The 22,682-nt window shown below is 46.9% G+C and overlaps 2 protein-coding genes across 3 annotated transcripts; both read right to left on the reverse strand.

The window, feature by feature from the left end:
- Nucleotides 1-836: 836 nt before the first annotated feature.
- Nucleotides 837-7,541, reverse strand: TIMMDC1 (translocase of inner mitochondrial membrane domain containing 1). Its single transcript, XM_066208214.1, has 7 exons — nucleotides 7,444-7,541; nucleotides 7,159-7,324; nucleotides 6,080-6,168; nucleotides 3,982-4,049; nucleotides 3,046-3,124; nucleotides 1,932-2,042; nucleotides 837-1,687 (listed from the first exon to the last, which is right to left on the reverse strand). Exons 1-7 carry the CDS (start codon nucleotides 7,536-7,538, stop codon nucleotides 1,588-1,590), a joined length of 708 nt encoding a protein of 235 aa, XP_066064311.1. The 5' UTR covers nucleotides 7,539-7,541; the 3' UTR covers nucleotides 837-1,587.
- A 640-nt stretch (nucleotides 7,542-8,181) lies between these two features.
- On the reverse strand, nucleotides 8,182-22,305 carry POGLUT1 (protein O-glucosyltransferase 1). 2 transcript variants are annotated; one of them, XR_010724809.1, is made up of 12 exons: nucleotides 22,173-22,305; nucleotides 21,886-21,976; nucleotides 19,929-20,072; nucleotides 19,357-19,492; nucleotides 16,710-16,831; nucleotides 15,119-15,178; nucleotides 14,069-14,168; nucleotides 13,212-13,270; nucleotides 11,230-11,397; nucleotides 10,673-10,729; nucleotides 9,114-10,054; nucleotides 8,182-8,932 (listed from the first exon to the last, which is right to left on the reverse strand). XR_010724809.1 is itself a non-coding variant. In XM_066208218.1 (11 exons), the coding sequence occupies exons 1-11, from the start codon at nucleotides 22,303-22,305 to the stop codon at nucleotides 9,898-9,900; spliced, it is 1,227 nt and encodes a 408-aa protein (XP_066064315.1). In that variant the 3' UTR covers nucleotides 8,182-9,897. The 2 variants fall into 2 exon arrangements, 1 of the variants encoding a protein (XP_066064315.1); XM_066208218.1 differs by having other exon boundaries at nucleotides 8,182-10,054.
- Nucleotides 22,306-22,682: the final 377 nt, after the last annotated feature.

Here is a 22,682-nt window from a genome sequence, read left to right on the forward strand (position 1 = left end):
TAATAGCAAGAAGAAAGAAGATAAAAAAGAAGAAGATAAGATATCGCTGTGTAAGCACAACGGCAAAAATGTGACTTAGAAAGGCCTATTTTCTTTTTTGAGGGGGGCAAAGGACAACACCATTACTGTCACCAACACATGCAGAGCTTAAAACAGGAAGAGGGAAAGATAAATCCATACCTTTGCTTATGCAGATCCTTCACTTACACACAGAAAAGGAAAATCAGAGCTGGTTGATGACAACCCTGAAATACACCTGTTTCTTCAATGGAAAAATGAGCTACATTGGGGTGTTTAAAAAATTAAATGCTCACTTCAGGAGTCAGAAAACACAACACCTTCTTGAAAGCAAACTGTGCCAAAAATCTGCTTTGGGTGGGTGGAACACACTCTGTGGGACCGACTGTTCATATTTCAATCAACAGTAATTATCTGGAAAAGCACTCAACCAGAACAGATTCTTTTCTAATGAGAAGAGAAAATCCTGCCTGGATGTAACTCCTTTTAGTAGGAGAAACATTTCCAACAAAGAAAGGGGACAGGAATTCTGACCTCCTGCTTTGGGGGAACAGTGATGGGCCACCTCACCCTTCTGAGTACAGATCATTTTACAGTAACTCCAGCACCACCCACAGGTAACAGCTCATCTCTGGAACAAAATAATAGAGCTGGCACTCTCGTGGCTCTTGCCTCTGTTACTGCCTGGGTAGGGGAACGTCTGGTGGGATCTCAGAGCTCTTCTCAAGGAGTATCACTCAAGGATGCTTCTCCAGTACCAAAATTGTACTAGCATAAAGTACCCGCTGTACTGACATAAAGAACTTATGGACACGGTCTCCACTGCTGGATGGTTTTATTGAGTGTCCTGAACCACATTTCCCCCAAAGGTCATCCCCTAATTTCCAACTTGCAAAAGAAATTAGAGGCCTTCATATTGTTAAAAGTGTCCACAGTGCCAAGTCTTCCACCATCACCACCAGAAATAAGTCATGTTTCCTGTGGCCCCCTCAGGCTTCTATGGAGGAACCCAAAACATGCCTTTTTCAGGGCATTTCCATACAATTCCCAGCTCCTCCACCCTTCCTCCACACTGACTGCAAAATACCCCAAGTACTGTAGGAAACAAGCAAGAAACCACCCATCAGCAAGGTCTTCAGGCACTGTTTGAAGAGCAGCTTTCACCAGGGCATAATAAACTTTTGGAATCAGGGCACCTTTAAGCACACGAACCATCAATAGGCTCCTTTACACCTTGAGCATTTCTACATCACTGGTGGTCTGCACATTTTCAGCAGTGAAATGGGTTCCAGATGAGGCTCTGGAGTCTTCACTTCCTGCCAAAGCTAGATGACACTTCTTGGTCTGTAAAGTCTGTATTTCCACCTTCTCAGGTGAAACAGGTTTGACCCTTCCAAGCTCTTTGTGCAGTGATATCCATCCCCAAAAATGTTTTCAGCAAAACACTTTTTCACAGGATACAACTGCATTCACAGACAACTTCTATGATCTCTTGACTGAAGGCTTTTACAGGCAGGATCAAAATCCTATGTAGCTTCTTACAACAGAGATCTGACTGTTGTTGAAGGCTCAGAAGCTCTTCATTTCTCTTGCTGTCTCCATCTCTGGTCTTCCCTGGGCATTGTTTTCTGTTTGGCCTAAGATTTCAATCATATTGAGCCTGGATTGCCTAAGGAGAGAAGAGAGTGCAAAGCAATTTTATGCCTGTATCCTCCTGACAGTGACATGACTGCAGAATCCAAGCTCTTGAAAATTTCTTCTAGAACTAGTAAGTTTCAGTAATTCACATGACCAGCGTCATGACCTTTTTTCCCCCCAAGCCTCCAGCTATCCTCTTTCCTTCCTCTCTTTAATAGGGATGGGAAAAAAGCAGAAATGAAGGAGAGACTGGAACAGGCAGAAGTATTCCTCACCACTCTGACAGCTTCTGTTCGTACAGCTCCCTGCGCTCACGACTCCTCTTCTCCTGCAAGGTCTCACCAGCCAAGCCATACATTGCCATGAGGAGGCCTCCTGCAGGAACCCTGAAGGAGGAAGCAGAGAAGTCACCAGTCACCCAGGGGACACACAACAGCAATAAATTACTGCCATCAGCACAAGGAGCATGCAGGGGCCAGATGCTGCATGAGGGGAGAGTCACCTTCCCCAAAACTCACATCACACCACAGACTAAGGTACTCCTGTTCTACTGTCACCCACCAACCACAGCCTCTCTTCAGCTGTGAGCCCCTGGAGCCCCTGTGATAACATATTTTGAATTTACGCATTGACAGCCACATACAGGACAAAAGGGTGGAAGGATTTATGGTGCCCAATGAAGACCCCATGGAACACCTAAACTATCTTTCAGGCAGTGACACCCCTGCTCAGCTTCCATCCAGCTCTGGAACCACTTGTGTTTTCACTGGTAAAGCTCCCTAGGCTGCTTCCAGGCATCCTGATGGTGCCAAGCAGCACAAATAAAGCTCATCCTCTTCTTCAGGTAGGATCCCCAGATTCACTTGACAGGATATTTACAGGATTTGAGAAGAAATCCCAGTCCTGCTTGGAAAGTGAGAATTCTCCTGAGTTGGAGGTCATTGCCCAGAAGCACAGAGCCTCTGAGAGAGAACCATGGGTTCCTCCATGCCCCAGGGAACTTCAGGAGATTCATGACTGCAAGACACACACGAGGACAGGTGTCACTTTACAGTCCAGCCATGCAGCTGCTCCCTCAGTGTTTCCTAATGGCTGCTGCTTCACATTTTAGCTTTGGTGCAGCCAATGCTGTTCCCTCTAATAAGCAAATAGCAGCAAATAAGATGCTCTACTGAGAGCACTGAGCTCTCACTACTGAGAGAGCAGCAAAACACAAAACAAAAAACAAAGAAGAAAAGAAAAACAGTTTAAAGGTTGGAAGAAAAGTGATCATCATGAGGGCCCAAGACAGAGATACAGAAAATCCCTCAAGGCAAGAGAGGAAGGGAGGGAAGCTCCTTAGCCCCACCTGTGATTCCAGGCTCGGTGTGTGCAGCAGTCACAACTCACCCAAATGCTGTCCCAAACACGATGCCGCCCACCAGGCCCTGCAGGCCCAAGTGCATTCTGAACAGGGCTCCTGTGAAGGCTAAAAACAGAACAAACCCACTGAAACTAGAAACAGCCCCACCACAGACATCTCACACCAACATAGGGAGCTGCTTTGCTGCATTTCTCTTCTCCATGAGCTGAAATCTGCTTATAGCAGAACAGAAACCAAGTGCCATGGCCACTGGGACAGACCCTGACCACACAGTCACCATGGTCTCTGCACTTGAAACATTGTACAAAGTTCCTTCTGCTTCAGAAAAACTGCCAAAGTTTTTCCTGTATCACAGAAGTATCTATGACAGTAAAACTAAGCTCTCTCTAGGCTGGAGCATGATCTCCCTCACCCTTCTTTTTGTTCAACAACAGCGAATAATAGCAGCTGCCATGTAAGGCAGAAAGGATCAGTAATAAGTATAACCAACTGTAAGGGCAATAAAGCCTGTAAAACTGAACAAGCAGATCACTTACCCAGAGCCATGTTGCCAAAAGTGGGCATGCAAAACTTAGCATGAAAAAGGCAGCCTATAAAACAGTGTGCTGAATTGTTACCAAGAGTGAAAATAAAAAATGCTTTCCCTGTTAAATAGGTGCTTATGAGAACAGGTTATGCACCTTTACCCCACACAAGCATTTTTCACCCAAAATACTCCAGCAAGTATCTTGAAGATGAACAGATAACCACAAAACTCCCCAATGGTTTCAGCAGTGCATCAGTATCTCTGTTACAAATACAGGCACGCAGCAGGCAAACAACAGGGCAAAGTCAGTGGAACAAGAAGCAAAACCCAAGAGCACAGAGGCTGCTCAAGCCCAAGGCATGTGGATACTTGCTTATGCTTTTCTGCTAGGACCCTTGCTCACAAACAGAAGCACACAAGGTCAGAGCACTCTTACCTCCTGCTGCAGCAAAGTTACTGATGGTGGTTTTATCGCGGTACGCAGACAGGCCCGTGCTCACCACGCTGCAAAGGTAAGGCACAGAAGTCAGCAGCTGCACAAGGAATGAGAGAGGTAGCAAAACACAGCCTGAAATAAAGCTGGATTTCATTAAGGCAGCCCTCAGGTTGCCTCTAACTGCCTGGTTGCCCATCTGTTCAGAGCGCACACATGCCAGCCATGCTCCTCTGCCTTTACTGCAGGCAGCTGCACAGACACAGGCCAGGGAGTATCAGAGATCCTGAACTGGATCTGAGACACTCTTTCTTTTTTTCAATCAAAGATTTTTCTTTCCCATCAGATAGAATCATAGAATCAGAATGGTTTGGGTTGCAAGTGATGTTAAAGATCATCCAGTTCCAAGCCCTTACTGTGGGCAGGGGCACCTTCCACTGGACCAGGCTGCTCAGAGCTCCATTCAGCCTGGCCTTGAACATTTCCACGACTTCTCTGAACTACCTGTTCTAGGAACATATAATATAGTCAAGGATAAAAGAATTTGAGCAATGAAAAGGTCCTCTCAGTCAGTCAGTCCTGATGTAGGACATGTACCCCAGAAGCTGATCCACGTGTCAGTAAGATCCCGCCTTGTGAACAGTCCCCAGTACAACAGCCTAAGTCACACTCATGACATCAGCAGGGTCACCGACTCTTGTGGCGTCAGATTTCCCTCTGGGGTAGGTAAACCAACTCTTCCTAAAACATCAGCTAAGCTCCAAACCCTCTGTTCTCCGTTCAGCAGCCACATACTCCCCAGCCTCCTGCATGGCATTGACAAGCCAACAGCAATCCTCCTCTCCTTTCCAACACGAATAAACCCAAACAACTTGGTTTTTAATAGTGAAACTTTAAAGTTTTCACAACTGCAGGACGAAATTTTCAACTTGGGCTTCACAGACACAATGCTGAGCAGCAAACAGCGTAGCTCAGAACCTTTTCCAAAGGGCTGGTGAAAAAGGGGCTGATCTGAATGCAGGGGAGACACCTGGTGGAGGATGACGAGGTTACAATGTCAAATCCAAAGAAATCCAGGAAAACCCAAAGAAATCAAAAGCTCCAGGAGAGAAAGCCTACAAACAGATACTAAAGTAAAAGGAGCCACAGAAACCCAGAGACGGTGAGGAAGAAATTCAGAAAGGAACAAAAAAATAAGAGAGAAGAAAGAGAGACACAGAAATATAATGCCAGTCAATACTGTGGGATCTTAAAAGCAGAAGGTGAACTTAAAGAGAACATCCCTGCAGAGTCAATGCAGGTTTAAATTTACAAATTTACTAGGTTGAACAACAGGGAAGGAGATATTTCTAGTTTAAAAGGGCTTTGCTCAGAAGTCCATGCTTTGTTTGATGTTCTATTTCCAGAAATGCCCTGAAAACACCCAAGGAAAAACAATCAGGGAAGCAGAACACTCTCTGCATTGGTTTTGTGAGTGCAGGAAAAACGTGAAGGCCTAAACAGGTGCATAGAACTGGCAGGTCTGATACTCAGCAACTGCTCAAGAACAAGACAATCCCCTGCAAGTGTCTGAGGACAAGAACAAAGAATTGTGAGTAACACCAGTGTACGCAAAGTAGGAGTAGTGACAACTGTGAGTACCACCAGTGTATACAAACTAATCTAATGAGAGTAATGAGACATAGCAGAAAGGACAAAAATCAGTGTGGGTTAGAAAGCACTTCCAGAAACTGCCAACACACTTTAACACTCCCTCAGAGAAAAAGCACAAAAAGACATGAAGCAAAAGCAGAAAGCAGCTGTCAAGAAAGGGAAGAACAGCATTCAAGTCAGCAACAGGGGGATTAGATGTACAAACAGGGCTTTTCCACATTCAGGGTTTGTGTTGATTCAATGGAAGATGAGAATTCTGGGGCAACTCTAAAAGGTTAAGCCCTCTTCAGGCTCCTGCCTGATCAGCCAGGCTCATGTTAAGGCAACACCAGGAGCCTCAATCAATCACCAGGGCTGTGGGCACTGCAGGCAGGAGAGCTCCTGGCCACTGGTGCTGCAGGACAAGCACAGGGCAGCTCTGCTCCCTGTGCCACCAGGAAACACTCACTTGAATACGGTGGCGAAAGCCGTGACCCTCCAGCTCCAGCGCCAGCCGTAGCGGATGAAACTCCGGAGACCAGCACGGTGTGCAGAGTGCTGAGGGGACAGAGAGGACATGTCACAGGTCACAGGTCACAGCCACCTCCTCCTGCCAGCACCGCCAGCCCGCTGCAAGCCAGGGCGTGGGACTGATGTCCCTTGGCACTGCTAGCCCAACTCTGATCAAGTCAGCAACCTCGGGAGGAAAAGCTGCTCCCAGCCACCAACAGGAAAACCAAGAATCTATTCCAGTTTTTAATTCCAAACATTAAAAATGTTGCAGCTAACACCATGAAAGTAATTAAATTTCCTCTTCCAGTGCCTGTGGCGTAGGTGCTTAGCCTGGGTTCAGATATACCGGAGAGTTGCCAGAGTGAAGCCCAGCGGTGGTAATTTGCAGGTCACCACATCAGAGGCCAAATCTAATTCTGAGTGATGCAAAATTTACATCAAGCAGATTTTTAGGGCGTTTTCTTCCTCATAATCCAGGTAACCAACAGTTTAATTGAACAACAAACACCTAGAAGTTCAATACATCTGTAAAATGTCACAAATGTTCTTTGTTGTGCTGTTGTTCTAAAAGAATTTTAAATGGTCTGAAATGACTAATAAGACAAGAGTACAATCCCAGTTTGATACTGCTAAGTCTCCTGTCAGCACACTAAAATTTAAAAGCGGAAAGCCTTTTCGAGACGTATTAATCAGACAGCTAACAGAGCGGTACACCTTGCTACCAACTTTCTCTGTGAGGAAGGACACTTTTCTAAAGCTGACCGCCTGCAGTTTGGGTAACGGGGAACCGCCAATTCCCGCAGCAGCGGACCGGGCCGGCTGCTTAGTGCACTTTACGCACTCTCAGCGAACTCTCTGTACCAGAACCGGGCAAACACACGCGTCCCACAAACGCGAGGCCAGCCGGCCTCCTGCGGGCTCCGGTGTCACCCCAAACGGCGCCTCCAAGGGCACCTTCCGCGGCCGGCGCCTTCCCAAGGCCGAGGCCTCCCGGGGCGGTGCCCGGCGCTCCCCGCGCGTCCCCCGGGCCCGTACCACGGCCTCGGCGCGGTTCTGGAAGATGTCGCCGTGGCTGCTCTCGATGAAGGCCTTGCGGGCGCTGACGAAGGCAGGCAGCCCCCCGTAGAGCCAGCCCACCACGCCCGCCGTGAAGGCCGACTTGATGATGTTCACCGTCTCCTCCGGGTACTGCCGCTGCTCGCTGCAAAAGGGAAGGGGCAGCGATGGGCGCGGGCTCGGCACGGCGGGACCGCAGCGACCCAGCCCCGCAGAGCCCCAGCCGGCCCATCCCGTCCCACCCGAGCCCGGCCCGGCGCTCACTCTCGCCGCCAGAGCTCGCTGAGGCGCTCCCAGCCCGTCTGCGGCAGCGGCGCGGGGCGCTGGGAGCCGGCCGGGGCGCCGGCGAGCTCCGCCATGGCCGAGGCGGCGGCGGGCGGGAGCGGCAGCGCCCCCTGCGCCCCGGCGGGGCACGGCACGGAGCCCGTGTGAGGGACAGCGCTTTTACCGATTAATGACTCCAAACATTTCCCCTTTTGTGCAGGGCCAGGTTTGTTTCCCCCCCACCCCGAGAGAGGAGCTGAGTTTTGGGGGCTGCGATGCCCGGCTCGCATTAGACAGAGGGGTGCAGCCCCCGGCTTTGAGGCCGCTACCAGGCAAGTCCTGCGCGGCGAGATGGTGCCTCTCAGGGTGCTCATTGCCTTCCCTGGAACAACTCCCTGTCGTGAATTCCCCCTTCCCTCGGGCTCGACTGTGCTGACACGGATGCAGCGGTGTTATAAACCATCAAAGACCCCCGAAGTGCCCCCAGACTCGTTTGTGAGGCCTTTCACCAAAGGAGGGAAAGCTCCCCACCAGAGGCGGTGCCTGGGCTTTCCCACCGAGCCTGTATTTTAACGCACGGGACATGAATTCCCGGGATTCTTCCCCCACTCCTGACGAACCAACACTTCAGCCAAGGGCCACCTGAGGTGCAACAATCAAATTTCACCGCAAGATCTACAGGTGGAACAGCTGGGGCTCTGCAGACCTTTTATTACTCTTCTGATGAAGCAACATGCATCCAGCAAAACTTCATTTTTGTTTGTTTTATTCCAAAAAAGCACTTCATTACAAATAGTTTTAAAATATCATACAAAGCTGTTCAGTTTCTTGGAGTGCTCTCTCTCCATTGGCTAAAAATAGAAAACCAGAAAACCCTTTCCACTCTGGCACAGTCGTCCTGGGAAACCAGGTTCTTTTAATGCCCAGTTCTGTTTCCTTTGCTGGGTGGGATAATCCCAGCACTGGTCCCAAAACCAACACGCTGCCCCCAGCAACCAGCACTTGATCAATAGGGCCAGCTGCTGTGTCCCTGTACCAGGGCTGCAAGGCCTCTGTGAGGGCACACATGCACCTAAACGTTATTGTTCCATGCATTTTCCTTCTTCCCTGATCCACACTCACTGCAGACAGGTCTGAGAGCTGTTGCTATCATCCTCTTCTTTTATAATGTGCTGCTCTCTCAGCCATGAGGCTGCTTTACCATCAAGGGTGCTCCTCTAGGAGGCTCCTGTGTCCTTCCTGCCACCCCACACTCTCCTGTCTGGCTGCCAGAGAAGATGCTGCTCCCTCCCAGCTTCTCACTTTAGGGGGCACAGAGCATTTCAGGAGCTGCAGTCCTGGGCTGCGAGGCTGTGGTGGGCATAAACGCAGCAAAAACAAGCAGCCTGTGACTGAACTCAAAATGGGTAATGCGAGCAGTAGCAGCTACTGTGTGACTGAAGCCACTCCCTCAACCAAGCTGAAGGAGATGAGAAAAGAAGTGGCACAGCTGTGGGGAAAAAAAAGCAAGTACTGAAGTGAGCAGATGTAGTACCAATCCCAAAAATAAAACCCACAGAACCCCAAACAAAACAAAACAACAACAACAAAATCCCTAGAATAATCCTAGAAAAATTACAGAAGGGGAGAGCAGACTCTGCACTTTTGGAAAAAAGAAGAGCTACATCTACCTCTATGAATACTTCCTCTGGGTTCCTAAGGGTTCCAGGATGTCTGGCCAGGCAGCTGGTGAGAGATAATTAACAGGGGCTCATTTGTGCAGGGCTGTGCAGGCACCCAGCTCATCTGTTGGAGGATGAACCATCTCTGTCTCAGTTGCCAAGCACATCACTGATGATGGCCATCATCACCACCACCTCCCCTGTGAGGCAGGAAGGGTAACTCTGCAAGGATCAGTAATCCTTTCAAGGGCATGTCAAAACCCTACCATCAATCTATAAAACCCAACATAAACATAGTCTAAGCTATCCAGAAATGTTACCCCCAAATCCTAGTACCTGCTTCTGTGAGAGAACACCTAATACCCCAAGTGCTATCACCCAGCTGAGAAAACATTTGCCAAACAAAGGGGCAAGTATTTGCCAGCTGAGTGCAGCTCATAGTCTGTCCCCCCTGCCATGACTTTTGGTAAAAAGTCCAGTAAGGCTTCGCATCGACTGAATGGGATTTAGGTTCATTCTGAGACAGGTAGTTACTAAGTCCTAAATGCTAGCACCCCTCCTCTAGGTATGACTGACCACACCATTAAATAGCCATAATCCAACATGCTGCATAACATTCTTGTGGTGGCAATATAACCAGGTCCCACTGCCGGGAAGAATGTCCAAGTCAGCCTACTGCTGTTCTCTGTAGTTCTAGTGTGAAAGGTAAGCCTGAGAGAGCAAGAAATAAGTTAATACTGATCTTCAGATGTCCACAGTGATCAGTTTGAGCTGAAGAGAAGAACAGAGAAGTCTACAGTTCTGTTTTCAGTTGTCCAGAAGTGATCTCACTGTAGCTCTTCCTCCTTTTCACTTTGTAAGTCAAGGTTTGGGAATATTCAGACAGCAGATTCTCCCAGTAGCAGGAGATGTCCTCCATGTCCAAGTGCTCAGTGATGAACTGACGTCCCCTAGAGACACACAAGGCACAGTCAGGACTGTTTTCCAGTTCCTACAAGAGTCATTAGTTTTGGTTTGGATGTGTATCAACATTCACTCTTCCTTGTTTCAAATGAGAAACAACACACACTGCTCTGTACTGTCTATTTTAATTTTACGATTTCCATTCATGCTCACAGCTCTGACAGTTGCAGTGCTTTTGCTATCCTCAAGACAGTATTTGCTATCTGGGATAATAAATACCAGATTTCACTTATCACATACAGCTAGAGCAGCACTGATGCATGCTGCTTCAGACCAGCCTGGATAGATAATGTTTGCAGTGCAGACACAGCTCCCAGGAGCCAGCTCGCCTCATCCTGAGAGAAAAACTCCCAACCTCTGCCAGCTTTCCGTGGGGATCTTGACACGGGTCACATGTGAACCAAAGAGCTGAGCACAGCATCCTGTTCTCTGCTTCCCTCTGCTTGTTATGAGTGCTCCAGCCCTCCTGCTGTTATTGCAGAAGATCAGTTGTACTGCACCCTACTAATACTTGGCGGTCTTTGATAGGCAACCCCTTCAAAAGCAGTGTAAGAAAATGTTTTGGAAGAAGACTGCCTAATAGCCAGGAAGGACACACTGCTTACCTCTCTGAAATTTCTTGTGCTATGGCATCATTTTCCTTTACAAATTGCAAGAGCTCCCTAAAATGAAGACACACAGACAAAAAAAAGCTATGAAACAACTGGCTCAGTGGAGAACATCATCCCGTAGCTAAGTTGTTGGGGAGGGTGACATTAAGAGTCTACAAGTGAGTGAAGGTGCTGCTCACCTCAGAGCACAGAAGAAACTTCTCTTCTTGATTGTTTCACATCAGTTCTGGACAACATCCTGAAATCTGGGAGCTAACACATTTTTGGCCCACTGATAAGTTCTTCTTCCCCCTTATCTCTGCTGCCCACTTGCAAATTTAAGTGTCTAGTGCCTGCTGATTTCAGTGAGACGAAAGACTTACTCCAGTGAAACCGCACTCCCCAAACAACATCAGCAAAGGATTCTTTGGGGCAGTGATGAAAAGACCACGACCTCCAAGACTCTTTGCCTGATGCCTCCATGGAGTGGAGGTTCTTCCACGGCCCAACACAAACCATCCCGCCTTCCCAAAGGCTTCCCCAAGGTAGGGAATGCTCCTCAGGCCTCTCACCTGACATCAGAGAGGTCTGACCGCACCGGGATGTAGTGGACCCAGGGCTTCAGCTGGGGGTAGAAGAACTCCAGCCACTCTTCTCCCACGTGAAAGACGAGTGAGCCACACAGGAAAAGGTGTTTCAAGCGGAAACTGGCCGCCACTCCCCGGAAATTAAACAGGTACCTTTAAAAGGATGAGCAAAGAGAGGGACCTGATTACACATTTGGAGTGAGGAAATGCACTGAAGTGTGCTGGTCTCCAAGTGGCAGTGAACCTTTCCTGACAGGCAGCAGCTGAGCAGCACACCAGTCACTACAACAGAGGAAAGGCATTTGTTTGAAGCTGCTCAAAGGAAAGGCGAGCTGAAGTTAAGGGTGTGCTGGGTCAGTTTCTGCTCTCTGTCAAAACTCAGTGAGAAATCCAAGATGTGAGGCTTTACCTCCGATAAAGGCACCTGCCTGTGACAAACCGACGAGGCCTTGTGGACAATTGCCAACCAGGCATGGAAGGTCACAACATGGATTCCATGACCCTGTAGGGTCACCCAGAGGCTTTGTCAACCACGAGGAAAGTTTTCCCAATTCTCTCTTGCCTTGCAGTGAAGCTTTTCTGTTCATTGTTGTGCTTTGCCACATCTATCTCAGGTTATTTTTTCCTGTGGGATTCTGCTTTAATCTGAATGTAATTGTTTCATATTAACTTGGGAATGCAACTCTAAGAGGTTAAATGGGCCAGCACACAACAGATGGACTTTGCAGATAACAAAGAATCCACAATTTTGTTTTCAGTATTTTCTGCCAAGTTAGTAAAGTGAGCTTGACTGTGGCAAAGGGGGTATTTCTTTTAGCAAACTGTATCTCATAGGGATGTTTGTTTACTTACTTATTTTCTTTATCAAACCCACATTTCTCCTATTATATGGAAAGCTGTTTGTCCTACGGGTAAACCTCCCCAGAACATATAACTGATCTTTGAAGTCAAACATTTTTGGGCTGGGGGAAGAGAGTTCTTCCTTTAACTAAGCTATTTTGGGTGAGATAGAGCTCATATATTATATATATTTTGGGCAAGATGGGAATTACAGCTAAATTTAGTTCAACAGTAAATATCAAGGAGTAAATCTGAAATTACTTTGCCTCCTTTCTATTACCTAGGATCTCAAGGCAGGGACGAGGAGCTCACTGTATTAGGAATTCAACAAATACATGTAGAGATGTAACAAGAATGATGGTCTGGAAGCAAGGAAATGCCTCTGTCCAATTCCAGACACAGCTCCCACCATCCATGACCTCAGCCAAGCCAGCCTGCTGTAACACCTACACTGAAGGGAGCAGAAAAAAGTTCACGTTGACCCTCCCATCCCGGGCTACAACAAAAGTTTGTGAGAAGGTCTCAGCCTAAACCATATGATGGGCTGGGGAGCATCAGAGCTGGGCAGTGTATGTGTAACAGAAGGGAGAAACCTGAGCTACAGTCTAGTGAAATACAAAATGAGACAAGTCAATCACATTTGCACAAAAACACAGATTCAGCCAAATGACTGAGCTCTTATATCAGCAGATTCTGGCTGGCAGAATCACAACTAGCAGAAGAAAAAGCAAAACATTTGACACACAAGTGCATACACACTAAGAGTTTATATTGTACATAGAAACCCGTGAGAGTATTACAGCAAAAAACCCTCACTAGAGTAGTTAGTTAAAGAATAAAAACCTTTGCAAATCAAAACCACATTCTCCCAAACAACACAAAAAGTATGAATTAATGCTATGTCTGTTAATCATATTTCAGGTTCTCTTTTTTACTGCATACACCTAGTGGCAGCACTTGATATGCTAAGCTCCCAAATTTTCACCTGTATTTTATCTGCTCACAATCTTTCATATCTACATGAAGCTGGTCATTGAATTAGACCTTGAAATAAAAAGAGACCCTACACCATGCAAGGAAAGACTAACCCACAGCCCTTGAACAGCTTTACTAATCAAAATTCTTACTTGTATTTGCAGTGATCAACCAGTGGAATTTCCTTTGCAGGAGGCTTTCCTAAGGTGTCCTTAAAATAAAGAGATTTAAAAAGAAAAACAAAAAAAACCAAAACAGTAAGCTTCAAATGGTGTTTTAATTTGTTTTCCTTCTCACTTAGAAACAAAAGTGATGTGTGAAAACCTTCTATTCCCACTTCTGAGAAAACCTTCTCTGGTGGGCTGTTAGAAGGATTATAAAGAATTCCTGCCCCTTCAAACATGAAAAAAAGCTCAGTAAATTACACACTGCCTGTAAGGGAATGCCAGCACAAACACATTAAATGATAATGTTATGTTGGCAGCTACAGAGTGGAAAACAGCTTGGGACAATGGACTGTGTGAAGCCAAGTGTAACTGGATTAGCCAAGACTGTCTGGAGAGAGCTGGACTGCAGACTAAGAAACTAAAAAGTTATCAGCAACAGTTTATCAGCGAGTTATCCACATTAGGATCAAGAAATAGAGAAAACAGAAAAAGGTTTGAAGACTGACAACACCAGAGAGGCAGCTCAGAGACAGAAGGAATAGGGCTGGCCAATTTTGTTGTTGTGGGAGAGGTGGAGATTGGCAGAGATTCATTTTCTTATGTGTTCTTCTTTCCTTGAACAACAAGCATAGAAGGAAGAGAAGTGTTTGGCCTGCCAGGCTCCAGAGACTCCTTCCTTTCATCTGCCAGAGAGGTGCGGCCATCAAGGGAACTGCAAACCTCCCCCACTCCAAAGGATCACCCACAACTCTCCAACACGATGTTTCTCTCTCATCAAAGCCATCTTGCAGTGCCACCCTTTCTGGCCTTCACACTCAGAAGACAGACAAACACCCACACACCTTTTCAGATTTCCAAGCCTGGTTTTTAGTGTACTCAGCGTCAACAAGTTCTGGGTTTTCTCGGGACAGCAGGATGAGGGGATCTCTCTCAGGGCTTGTTCTGAAAAAGAAATGCTCTCACTAATTGCCAGTCCCCCTGACTCAACACAGCTAACAGACTGCAGGACTCAAGACACTGCTTCTTTCTCAGGCTGACCTCCCTGTGAGCCCCCAAAACATTATAAAGTGTGCACCACAGTGTATTTCTGTCCAAAGGTATATTAACAGAAGAGACTGAGTTATAAGTACCAAAATTATTTGACTGACTATATATTTAACAGTATTATTTAAACAATTTGCAGGACAAATCCTGCTTCCTTTATCCTGATGTCTGAGTTAGGAGATGCTCAGCATCTTCAGCAGTGACCTCTCTGAAAGGACTTTAAAACACTGCTGACAAACAAGGTTATGACATTCCTGAGACATATCCCTCATCACCTCCTGAGCCCACCTGGTAAGCCATCAAATCCTTCCCTCTTGGGGAAGGGGAAGAAACAAAGTATGGGGCTTAACATGGTTTGAAACTGTCACTGGAGAGAGGCCAAAAATAATCTTATCTCCCACCACTCAGGTAACCTAAGGCCAGAATACTTTTCATTCAGTGTGGAGCACTTGCACAGCAAATAAAGCATTCACATTGGCAGGAAGCATGAACAGCAATATTAAGTCTTTAAATTTGTATCAAGCACCTGCAGCTCCCTTCACAGAACAAAACAAGCGGGTTCCTGAGGTGACAGTTTTAGTCATTAAGAAATAATGTGGCAAATCCATCACGACTTCTGTTTCCTGTATTAGATGATTATAATAAACTAGTTGCAAATGGCAGCTCTTGTGGAGAATAACTAATAGTGCAATGCTGTACAACATGTCTCGCTTTCCTTACTTCTGCAAAACACACTCTGAGTTACACTTAATTAGGGATTAGGTCTTAGAGACATGGAAATTTCTACATACAGAGAGCTGTCACAGCCTCTGTTGGTAGAATCTTCTGCTGCAGGAAAAAATGCTCACCTGGATCCTCGGAAATATCCCTTTGAGATTTTTTTCTTCCATGGCCATTTTTCTGCAGATCTGAAAATATTTTTTAAACATGGCAATAAATGATTTAATATAACCACGAAACAACACTCTCATCAGCTTTCACAGCATGATGTCTTTTGCTATTCTTCATTTTTGATGGAAATCACTTTTTTCATTAGAGCACAAAAAACCTCTCAGCCAGGTCCAGTGAAACAGGTTTTTCTGTAAATATTGTGTTTAAGACAACACAATATAGGCCACTTTCCAGAACACCTTTCAGGCAAAACAATGTATTACACGCAGCCCCCCACCAAACCTTGAAGGGTATTAAAAGTCTACCTAAGATTTGAATCCACTTTTTCTACTGTGGCTTTATTTTGCTGTACTTCACTGAATATGGATAGTGAAAAACGACTAGAGAGTTTCTAATCAGTCATTTCCCACTACAAAACAAAACCACCAATCAAGAAACAAAAACCCCACCTAGTGTTTTGCACTTAAAACACAAGAGTTCATTGTTTTTCCTAATCACTTTCATTGTAAACCTAATCAAGTCCTTCAAAATAGCTGCTCACCTGGGGTCTTTTTTTCTGCCAGTGCAGTCACCTGCCTCACCACCTCTCAGGGGAACTCTGCCACACTTTTCTACTGCACCTGGTGGAACATGCAGGTCCTGACCCCCAAGGTGATCTACCTGTGCAGGTCAAGCTTTGCCTCTCCTTACAACCCAGTGACACAAGTGAAGACACAAGGATGAGTAAATGCTTTGACCTCCATTACACTACAACACATTAAGCTTTAGCTATGAACAATGACGTTGATTTTCAGATTTTAAAGAGCAAAAGATTCAACCTTGCATTGGGATGTCAAGTCAATTACATAGAAGTGGTTTTTGCTGTTTTGTTTCTGTGTCCACTGTTGCACACTTGGTTTGACACTCTCCATGGAAAGACACAAACCCCTTACTCTGCTAATAAGTCAAAAGATCCAGCCAGGAGGAAGACTCCTAGCCAGAAATGTCTTCTGTTTAGCCCAGTAGTGACTCTTAACTCTTAGGAATGATTCCAGGTTTTTCTATTGCACAATGGCACTCAAGTAAAAGCAGATCTAAAGAAGGCTTTCCTTTAGCCTTACAGAAGCTTATACAAACATCCTGGATCATCCCTGCAGTGAAAAAACCACAGCTCCTAGGGAAGTAGTTGAAAAGAAAGAAAAATATTTCTGTATATCAGGGGAGATTTCTGCAGGCAAAAGATAACTGCTGCCTTATTGACAAACCTGCTGTCCCCAAACCCGATAGTAATCTGGCCCTGACAGCATGAAGGATGTGCATAGTTTGTCCTCTGCATTCCTTACTAAAGGGTTGCAAACAGAGGAGCTAATTATAACTGCCAGTGATATCATCCAAGGTTTCCATGGAGAATTCCCACACAGCAGTTGAGAATGTGAGGCAGCAGGACAGATCATAGGCCAACAGACCTATGGTCTCAGACATCAACACTGGCCCAGTGCTGCCCAGTGCAAGATGGACTTTTGTCTTCCATGAAACCTCCCCCCACACATAACCATTTCCAAAACATACCTTCTGAGGTCCTCTCTCATGAGGTCCCAGCGCCCCAAACCTGTCGGGTAAATTGGCCAAACAGCTGGTCCTCCTTCCCAAAATGTCCAGGCAGGATACATGATATCATTGTATTCAGATGTCTTGAGAAAAAGGAGAGTAATGCAAGAATGAGAGTAATAACTACTTTGCTTTACTGACTGAGCCCACCAGTAAGAAATGTTCCCTCTGGGAGCTCTGTTGGCTTTCTCCATTTTGTGTCCAAAAGACACCACAAGAGCTTTTGCAGTCACCATTTACTGGGCTTACAGAATGACAGAATTATTAGGGCTGGAAGGGACCTCTGGAGATGATCCAGTCTAATCCCCCAGCCATGGCAGGGTCACCCAGAGCAGGTTACACTGAAACATGTCCAGGTGGGTTTGGAATGTCTCCAGAGAGGGAGACTCCACAATCTCCCTGGGCAGGGTTCATATGAAGACAGCTCAGTACTGCAGTGCTTCAATGACTTTTAAAAGGCCTTGTCTGGCTGTGTGATGACATAGGACTTTCATGTAGAAAATAGCAAAAGAATCTATGATGCAGTTGATTAGTAAATAGCAAAAGACCTGAGTTCAACTCAGCTTCCAAAAGGCTTGTAGCTATGTGTAGCTACAAATGTTTTCTTCTGATGACAAGTCAAGAGGCATTATTACCTCCTCAGAGACAGAGGCACTTAGAGACACTTTGACATTAAGGCTTCCAACACTCCAGTTCATTCCAGACTTCCTAGAGATCACTTAACAATTCACTGTAACAAGTATCCAGGTCATGTAAGAATTCCAGTTCCTCACTCCTGTTTGATTGCTTAAATCCCCATACATAATCAGAGGGAAGACCAGCACTTAAGATTAAACCCTTCCATGATCCAGACTATAGGCAACTTACTTGCACTAGTAGTAAACTTCCTACACAATTATCCATCTGTCACCTGGAGATTCTGGTGAGTCCAAGGCCCAAGGCAGTTAGTGCACATGACTTAGTAACAGGGGAGGAGGAATGGATTTGTCTGAGCACAAGGAGAAGAGGCTTGGGGGAATGTAAATGCCATCTCCTAGTGCCTAATGAGAGAGTTCAGGAGGAGGCACACACTTTTCTGAAGTGCAGAGCCAGTGAGTGGCAGCAGGCTTTGATTAAAAGAGGAGAAATTCCAGTTAGATAGTGGGAAATATGTTTTCATTCTGACAACACATCAGACTGTCTGTGGATGCTCTGTCCCCAGGGATGCTCAGATCTGAGCAGGATGCAGCCCAGAGCTGTTCCTACTCTGAGCCAAGATGCTGGACTGGGTGACCTTCTGAAGTCCCTTCCAACTTGAATAAGTGTGTGCTTCTCTATCCTCTCAGTCCTGCTACAACCAGCACAACAGCTCCATGATCAACTTTCTGAGATGCAGAACAGGACTATACTTCAATGCCTTACACTTTCAGCTTTAGAAAGCACATAGGACCAGCACCCTGAAGTCTTCCTAACACTGGCTGCTGACATGTGAGCTGTGCCTAGGTCACTGGGTTTCAATTAAGATAGGGTTGAGGTTACAGTTCAGATACTGGACAACAGTGAGCACAGAGCTCAGTTTCTTGCAGGGCCTTGCAGGGCATGGCTTCTGCTGGCTAGAGTTAAGGCTGTTCAGTGGTCCAGGGGCAAGACAGCTTGGCTTTACTGCTGCATCCAGCAGCAAACATGGTTATTGCCTGTACTGAAAATCTAGAGAGAATTTTAGGATTGCTGAGGAGTCGGCAATAGTTATGGATAACACGGTTCAGATTTCAGGAGCTGAAGCCTTAGGTTCAGAGTAAGATGCAGCAAGTTAGCAGAAACAGAGCTGGGTTTGAATCAGCAAGACCAAATAATTCATTGCTTCTCCGTGCATCTTACTGTCTGCTGGACTTCAGCCAAGAACAGCATTTGTTGTGAAACTGCAGGATTTGGGCATACAGGGCATACGCTAAGGCAAAGCAAGATTAGCCAAAGCTCGAGGTGTAAGAACATTTTGTTGGAAAGGAGGAGACACTATGCTACAGTCAGGTTTAACAGTGGGGGTGGTAGGAAAACATGCAGGAGAGTTCTTGAGTCTGGGAACAGAGAAGCAAAGAGCGATTGTCTCCATGCACATGTGCACCTCTGTGTGTGTGTGCACATTTGCAGGAGGAAAAGGGAATCCAAGAGAAAAGGGTTCACAGAAGATGACAAGATTACAGAAACACCCATCTGTGGTACCACAAAAAAAAAGACTAAAATATCCACATTAAATGAGATTACTGTATGACAACCGACATGATCAAAAATCCTTAATATTGCTGATAAACTGTGGCTACAATTTTAACGGTGGTATTGTAGCAAATGGGAGGAATACTGGCACGTATCCCACCCGGCTGTGTATCATTCCACTGCAGCACAGGTACTCTTTTTGACCTGGAAGAGAAGCTAATGAGGGGAAAAGCTGATCTATCAAATTGATCTGCAGGTCTGTCTGCCAGAAAACTGGAAGCAAAAGGAAACAAAGGGTAAGACGGAGCAAGCAATTTCGATGCACAGAAAACCTGCAGAGAACCATCCTCAAAAATCTGTTCCCAAAAGAAAGGACATGCACATCTTGGAAATGCCCAGCTTTTAAAGGTGTGTGTACCTTGCTGAAGGAGAAGACTGGGATAATGGGTTTCATCCACTTGGGAACCTGCGGGTAGTCTCGCACATTGATCACCATTTCCATGTCAGGGAGGCGGTGGATGATCTCCAGAATGAAGTGCTCGACTCCACTGCATCTGTGGAGAAATGACACATGGCAAAAGAGCTATAAGGAGGCAGACTCCTGCAGTCTCTTGCAGGTCTTGCTCTGCACAGAGGCAGAAGAGATGGCAAGCCTAAGCCATACCATGATGCCAACTGGGAACTGCCTACAGCAGCCTCCAAGTCCCACTGCTGTATGGACACCAATGAGGCAACACATCCTATTAAATCTGGCCTGATCTGAGCTTTCTCTGGGATCCCATAACCAAACAACCCTTTGCACACTGAAGTGCAACAGTGACACTTCCCTACTGATGCATATAAGCCTAATAGTTTATTTTCTGGGCTCCTGCTCTGATGACGAATTCAGACCTCTGAAACACCACAGTACTCATTCACATCCAGCTTGGCAGTGTTGGAAGTACTCTTCTGTCCCACCCAGGGAGAGCAGATCCTCTGTACAGCTCTTACCTTGCAGGGAACATGCAGTCCTGCTCACGATACAGTTTGTTTTTAATGATTTGGTAGTGGGTCCCGAGCTTCCGGCTCACCACGTCTGACATCATCTCCTTGGAAATGCCACCTCGAAAAGGAGCCAGGTCCTCCTTCCAGACACTGGAACAAAACCATCAGCCATTATTATGTACCACAGGGAGGATACTGTGCATGAAATTACTGCAGTGTGCAGAACAGGCTTCTAGCTAAAAAAAGCTCCACGTAGCTTCTAGGAGCTTTGGTGTGAGAATTTAAGTCACTTGGAAGTTCCTCAGAGACTCTTAGGTCCAAGCTTCACACTTTTACCTATGTGCTGTTCGCCTGAACACAAAACCCAGCACAGGACAACTCTAGTCACTCGCTCACAAAAGTACCTGACATACCCTGGTATGCTTTGGGTAAAACCCTTCAGCTCACTTCAGCCTTGTGCTCTGGCTCTCCACAAATGATGGAGCACACCGAGACCAAATTCCTCACAAAATGTCATGCTATGTAGACATTAAAAATGTAGGTAACAGTCTAGTAGCATGAAATACCATCACCCAGAAACACTGGGTGAGTGAAAGCTGGCCCAGGACGACAGGCCTATGCAGCACATGTCCTGTGACTTCTGCACATCACCAGTGAGCTCCAGGAACACAGTATGGAAGTATAAACCTAATGAATATAAGAAAACACGGAATGAGGCTGCAACTTACATAAATTTATTCTAAAAGTCCTGTGATCTAACTGCTCGGACCATATAATAAACACTGTCAGATTCTAACAGCCAAGGAAACATTCTTTGCTTTTAGGTAGACATTGCATCAATGTTTCAGTTTAAGAAAACACTAGCAGGACCACACCAGTGGGATCACACTGTGTGGGTGATCGAACACTGGTACAGGTCGCCCAGAGGGCCTGTGGAGTTTCTTTGACATATTAATGTTGAGATATTTAAAACCTGACTGGTCACAGTCCTGACAACCCTACTCGAGCAGAGGGGCTGGACTTGATGATCTCAAGTGGTCCCCTCCAACCTCCAGAATTCTGCTATTTCCTAATCAGGTAGAGAGCAAGAAAACTGTCAGGAATTGTCATTGTGCAGATAGCCTGACCATAACAGCATGAGCAGTCTGGCAGGGATGCCAACGGGATGAGCTGAGAACAGGAGGAGAGTTGCAGTGACATGGCAAATCCACAGCCACCCTCACTTCATGGTATGATTGACTGTCATGTTTTGGAACAGATTTGGAGGTTGGTACGACTTGGGAAGGTGTTTTGCCCAGAGGTGGGCAGGAGCTGGGGGGGTGTATGTTTAAAGATTAGGACATGTCTTTAGGCTGTATCTGGGCTGGAACTTGGGAAAAAGACTGGAAAGCTCAGCTAGAAGAGACTTTCCCTCATCAATATTTCAAGAGCAAAGAAGATCAAAAACTCCAAACAGAGTGTACAAACAGTTGCTCAATATGACTCATCTGATTTTAAAAGCCAATGTAGCACTCAAACCCCAAAATGAGTGAGCACATCTGATACTTTTAAATAGGAGGCTTGAAGTTGGGCATCTGTGTTTCTGCATCTGAAATCCTCATCCTAAAGGCAGAAGTATATGATAACTCCTGAATTCCTTTTCCTCCTTTAAATAAAAATGCTGTTTAAAGGTATCAAAGCCCCCCAGTCCTACTGAGCGAGAAGGCAGAAGTGGGTTGTTAAGAGAAATGTCACCAGCTATGTGTATGGTTTATTGTGTGGTCATATATGAAATGCCAACACACTGTATATTCAGTTGCAGAGAGGGTAAGAAGGTGTGTGACCAGCGCCGGTCCCATAGCTGCAGATGTGACACCTTTGGGCCAAAATATTCCCTAGCTAATCCCCAATCCACCAGCGGTGCCGAAAGGATTCCCTCCTGTGTCCGGGGACCTGCGCACTCGAAAGGAAACCAGTCTCTCACCTTTGGTGGCAGCTGCAATTTTCCTTTACACACGGCTCATAGGCTTCCACAGCTTTCTTAATTTGGCCAGTTATCGCTTTCCACTTGGCATCTAAAACACACAGGAAGGAAAAGCCAAAGGATTCGATCCATCCGCCGGCAGAACGAGCGGCGGCGTGGGGAGGCGGGGAACGGGCAGCGCGTCGGGCGCGCCTTCCACCCGCGGTCCGCCGCGGGGCGCTGCGGGAGCCGCCCGCCCGGCCCCCCGGCCCCGGTCCGCACTCCCGTCCCGCCGTCCCGCCGCTCACCTGCGGCCAGGGCGGGCTCCAGGCGGCACAGCGCGGCCGCCACGGCCCACAGCGCCAGCGCCGCCCGCCCCGCGGCCATGGCCGCCCCGCCGCCCGGCCCAAGATGGCGGCGGCGCCCGCCCCGCGCGGCCATGGGAGCTGTAGTTCCCGCCCGAGCGCGGAGGGGGCGGGCCGACATTGCCCTGTCGCGACAGAGCCCCGGCGGGTTGCGATAGATGGGGCCGTGCTGCGCAAGCAGCCGCTGCCCAGAGGAGCTCAGAGTGTGCAGCTGGGAAAGCTCCTCCGAGTATCCGCCAAGCTCCGCCCGCAGGAATCCCGCCAGCCCCACACAGGTCTGGGCGCCCGCCTGCTGCCCCTCGCTGCCTTCGGGCGTTTTTGGGGGAGAACTTCCATGGACGCCTGGATTCATCAAGCATTTGGTCCAGCCTGTCCTTTCTTTCTCCTGGCCCGACCATTCGCTGTTGCCGAGGCTTGATTCACTTTGGACATCTAGGGTAAAGTCACGAATCT

This window comes from Chamaea fasciata, unplaced genomic scaffold (assembly GCF_029207755.1).
Source record: "Chamaea fasciata isolate MVZ Bird 193981 ecotype frontalis unplaced genomic scaffold, bChaFas1.0.hap1 SCAF_2, whole genome shotgun sequence".
In the NCBI taxonomy this organism is placed as follows: Eukaryota; Metazoa; Chordata; class Aves; order Passeriformes; family Sylviidae; genus Chamaea; species Chamaea fasciata.

Bases quoted from the DNA above. Each gene is read 5' to 3' on its own strand.
- TIMMDC1 (XM_066208214.1), bottom strand. From the start codon at position 7,538: ATGGCGGAGCTCGCCGGCGCCCCGGCCGGCTCCCAGCGCCCCGCGCCG. The intron at 2,043-3,045 runs GTGAGTTGTGAC...TTCCTCCTTCAG, and splicing joins GTGTTTGGGACAGCATTTGG to GGTTCCTGCAGGAGGCCTCC. The intron at 1,688-1,931 runs GTGAGGAATACT...TTCTCTCCTTAG, and splicing joins GAACAGAAGCTGTCAGAGTG to GCAATCCAGGCTCAATATGA.
- POGLUT1 (XM_066208218.1), bottom strand. From the start codon at position 22,305: ATGGCCGCGCGGGGCGGGCGCCGCCGCCATCTTGGGCCGGGCGGCGGG. The intron at 20,073-21,885 runs GTGAGAGACTGG...GTTTTGTTCCAG, and splicing joins AATTGCAGCTGCCACCAAAG to TGTCTGGAAGGAGGACCTGG. The intron at 13,271-14,068 runs GTGTGTGGGTGT...CTTTATTTTAAG, and splicing joins AGGCTTGGAAATCTGAAAAG to GACACCTTAGGAAAGCCTCC.